Source organism: Alligator sinensis, unplaced genomic scaffold (genome assembly GCF_000455745.1).
Source record: "Alligator sinensis unplaced genomic scaffold, ASM45574v1 scaffold535_1, whole genome shotgun sequence".
Lineage (NCBI taxonomy): Eukaryota > Metazoa > Chordata > Crocodylia > Alligatoridae > Alligator > Alligator sinensis.
Window position 1 is genome coordinate 1,216,232 of NW_005842157.1, and position 4,671 is coordinate 1,220,902.

Genomic DNA, 4,671 nt, shown 5'->3' on the forward strand with positions numbered 1-4,671 from the left:
GCTGAACCAAATAGCAGTGCTCATGAGCAGGGTCTGAAATTTCCATTTAAAACACCAAATTTTCTCTTCCTTTTCTCGCTTTCTTATTTAATTAATTTTGTAAGTGATTTTACTGCTTGTAGAAGTGAAGGATCAATAGTGCCAGCATGAAACACATTAAAGCAAGCACTGTAGCTATTTCACTCTTGTGCCTTGACTGAGTAAAAGAAAGCTAGTTATACTGACGAGTATTTATGAACACTAGCATGAGATCAACTCATTCATTTCAAATTGTGACCAAATCCAGGTATTAAGCTGGAGGTAGTGAAGTAACCTGCTGTGGCAAACCTTTTCTCTTTAGGACACAATATAAAAACAAATTATATTCCTGCTTACCCATGAATGTACTTTCTATGGCTCAATTGAGAGAGTACAGATGCTGAGCATCTCTTTGCCTACTCACTCAGAATGACCACCAATCATCATCCAGAATTTACTGCTCTCTAGGGGAAAATTATTATTCATGTTTTTATCAGAAAAGTAGGAGGAGGAATCACATTCATGTAGTCTTAACTGAGTGGCAGGGCTTGGTCAAAAAAATGTGCTGTCAGAATCAAACACATGAAATGTTTCATTTGGCAGTGTTTTCTTAACAATTATCAAAATACACTTATTTGTATTTTGAGAAAGGAGGAAAACATCCTACAAGAGAAAGGAGGAAATCATCATATGGTGGTTGTGCTTTGCTGATATGCTGTACAAAATGTAAGCATTATATATGAACTGTACCTTAATATTTATTAATTGCTAACATTTGAACTTCTAAAAGGTGAGCTCCTCAATTTAAAAGCGCATACTAACCATTACGGTCTATCAGGTCAACCATAAATTATTCCAAAAATTCCCTGGAATAAAACCTGCTCTGTATTTATTTTTTTATATATATTTCAAGTTGGCAATCAGAAGAAAAAAAACTATAGTGAGTTGGTCTGTGACAATATTGCTTGTAAGGAAAAAGATTGCCTGAAAGATGCTAATGGAGATGACAGTTCCCATTAAGGTTTAAGGCTACTAGTAAGATTGTTAGGCAGATAGTTACTAGCACTCAGATTCACCCACTTACCAGTCTCTGCTCACCAAACAGGGCAACTTTCTGAATCCTAAATCCTTTAATATGGCAAACTTGAAGTACTATTGAAGAAGGTATCCAATAGACTAAAATGACAGATGACTTAGATGACAGCATGTAGCCATGAACTCAGTATGCAAGAGGCTGAGAATTCTGGTTTGATCCAGTGAACTATGTAAGCAGCTGTTTAGCTTCAGGTGTGAAAGCTACAGCTGTGCAGAGGATTAAAGTTAAGAATCTGCTCAAGTAACTCTGGATCAAACCAGAGTACTTAGTATCTTACAGGATCAAGCCTTACAAGAAAAAATTCTCTACATGAACTTAGAACAACATTTACAAACCGTTTTGAACAGTTCCATAGTGCACTATAACAGCACAAAGTTACCACCAGGTAATTGTATATTTTTTATATTCCAGAGGGATTGTGAGACTATCTCTCTCCCTCCACACATGGAAGTAAAGAAATTATGGAATCTAATGTATGATTCATACAATTACACCTCCTGACATGCCCACTCCTAGGTCCCCCCTGTACCCATAGGTGGACTATCACACAAGCCAGCTAGGCCCAAAGCAAGGAATCTCCTGCATGTCTGGGGGAACAGTGCTGCCAGGTATGTGGTAACAGTTCTTCAATTTTAACCCAGTTCTCATTCACTCACTGGGCATCCATGGTGAGCAATACAAAGCAAACAAGATGATGACCTGTGTCTTGTAACTCAGACTTCTGTGAGAATGCAAGAACCAGAATACAATGGATATATTTTGCATATACTGAGAATATGCAAATAAATCTACCTCTCACTTACTCCACATTGCTCACTGTAGTTTATTAGTGAGTGAGAACCAAGTCCCAAACCTCCGCAGCCACAGCACCACAAAGAGAAAAGCTTTCTTCCCTTGCTGGAGTCCAACTCCTGCATGGGGAGGACAGGATCACCAGAGTGGTTTTCCCAGGGACAGGGGATAACCACTTTTCTGGCATGGGGTAGTACCTGCATAAGTAATGTAAAGTTACCCTCTCACATTCATTTCCTGTGAGAAAACCTTAGCTTTATGCCCACTTTATGGAAATGGGAGACTCCTCCCTAGCTTGCTCCTGCAGCCATATGGCTGAGCGCAAGCAAAACTCAGGAGCATCTAAACCCCAAGCCTCCAGGCTTGGGCCTACACATAGGATGCCCGCCAAATGATTTGGAAACATCTGAAGCTCCAGGTAGAGGTGGAGCTATAGCTATAGCTATAGACCTTTATAGCTCCTCGGAACTTTTTATTGTATCATAGCTACTTTGCACAAGTAGCTGGTCTCCGGATAATTGTGCAATTCACCAGTTATTTGTGCAGTCTCTATACTGTGTAGAGAGGACCCATGATCCACAAATTCTAAAATCATGGGAATATGCAGAGGGTGCTGGCAACTCTTTTGTGCATTTGCTTCTGTATCCTGTGAGATCAGTATATAGCATTTATAAATAAGGATATGTAGGATGGGACATGGGCCTGTTATTGCCAGGTATCAAGAATACTCAACTCTCACTGAAACCAGTCAAATGTAAAGGCCTTTGGCACCAAACAGATTCAATCAGCTTGAACCATAATGTTCATCTGGTTGTTGATGTCTCACAGAAGTCTCAATTACAAGACACAGGAACAGGCACACCAGACTTAATACTGTAATACCTTGGAGTTGTACCTTTTTCTCTATCTTACCTTCACCTATCCCCCACTATGACCAGTATCCAAATTTTTCTGTCATGTACTTGAAACACTTCTATCAAAATTAAAAACAAACAAAAAAATATAAACAAGAAACACAGAACACAAACTATAAGCATCCATCCTGAAAGCAAATTGTGAAAGCTGCAGCAGTTTAAACCTCTATTTTGAGTGTTTGATTAAGCAAGTAATCACTGTACTAAAAGTAGCATTTGAATCATGAGATAGAGTTGCTATAGCAACAACTCTTTTTATCCAACCAATACATTATACCTGTCCTATACATATAAAAGTCTCATTATTTGACTTGGGCTTCCTAAAAACAAGCTCACTGATAGCTCAGCCTTTGGTAGGTATTTTCCCTCTAAGTAATTTTCCTATTCAAGTTTGGTCAAAAACATTTTTCTAGCTTCTGTGGTCCTCAGTTCCATTATGTGGAACAATTCTTGATTTGAAAACTCACAGGGTTCTCTTGCTGCTGGACCTTAAGTCCATACCTTAAGGTCATCTATATAAAATGCCTCATACCAAGGGCTGAATCTTGCAGACTTACTCACTGGGATCTGCATTTGACTGGGATGCAAAATCAGTCCCTTGGACACTCTAAGAATTGCTGCAGTCTGAAAAGTATAGACTGATATATCAATGGTTTAGCTGGGATAAAATGCGGGAAAAATGTGTTTGGTTCTTCAACGTAAAAAGTGGATGAGTTATTTCCTGGGACGATGGAATGGGGCCATTTGCTAATATGACCTATACCTGCCAAAAGAAGCTATGTGCGTCTCCTTTGATGAGTTCAACAGTTTCTCCAATCTGGATGTGCAATGGAGGGCCATCAAGTGGATCAGGCTGAGGTACCCCAATGTAGCTTCTAATGACTTGCATTTTTGGTAAGCCTGCAAAATAAAACAACATATGTTTTTTGATCAGTGACACAATAATCTATAGCATTCTGGGATGCATGCCATAAAATAATAATTAAAATATTATCAATTTTGAAAGGCTAAAAGTAATACCATCATGTATGTAAGTAGCAGTCTGGGAGACAAACTAGGGAAACAGTAACACCTTATTCAAAGGCTACTGTACTTGCTATTTCAACAAATAATGAAATAGGAAATTTTTCTCATCTCATCCCTCTTTTTTACTTCAAGAAAAGCGTTTTTCTTTAGACAGCTGCTTACTTCTAAAAGTATAGCACATACAGCTTAATAGAAAAGAATCAATTTTTTTCATCAGCAACATCCCTTCTTCCTACTTCTTCCCTCATGGGGGCATTAGCTGATTAAGAGGCTCATCTCTTCGTTTATACATATATCAAACTGGTATAAAGGTTCATCTTTTAAGGTTATCTTTATAATTCAAAACAAAAATTTGATGGATGTGATGAAGTAATACTTAAGACAGAGAGAAACTCTCCAAGCTGTAACCAGTGTTACTAAAGAACAGTCACTAATGAGAACATGTCTGAGACAATAATAGTGACAATCATTCCATGTTTCTGGAATAACAGACAGACATACAGACAGACTTATTTTTAAGTGTTTTTGGATATACACAATAACTGACGTTACAGTTCAACATTTCATTTTCAGGAACAGTATATATGGATGTATTCTGGCTTACTGCACCAATATTAGCTGCATCTGGACAGTGGAACTGTAATATAATTTAAAGGTGTGAATCCACCTCCTGAGAGACAAACTGCTCATATGAAAAATTATTCTTATTACCTATATATAGACCAAAATCATTGTTTGTAAGTATAGTTCAAGAGTTCTCTTCTTAAGTACTCAAATAAATTATAAAAATGGTTATTTCAGCAGTAGATAATTTTGGGTGTTTCA

At 37.7% G+C, this 4,671-nt stretch overlaps 1 protein-coding gene across 1 annotated transcript in view; it reads right to left on the bottom strand.

Annotated features, from left to right (window-relative positions):
* VAV3 (vav guanine nucleotide exchange factor 3) overlaps window positions 1-4,671 on the bottom strand; it is a gene marked incomplete at its 5' end in the record, with an annotated part of 298,809 nt that overhangs the window by 48,507 nt on the left and 245,631 nt on the right. The window contains one exon of the mRNA XM_025206482.1: window positions 3,584-3,720. Coding sequence (XP_025062267.1) covers window positions 3,584-3,720 — 137 coding nt within the window. The remainder of the gene's footprint in view (window positions 1-3,583; window positions 3,721-4,671) is intronic.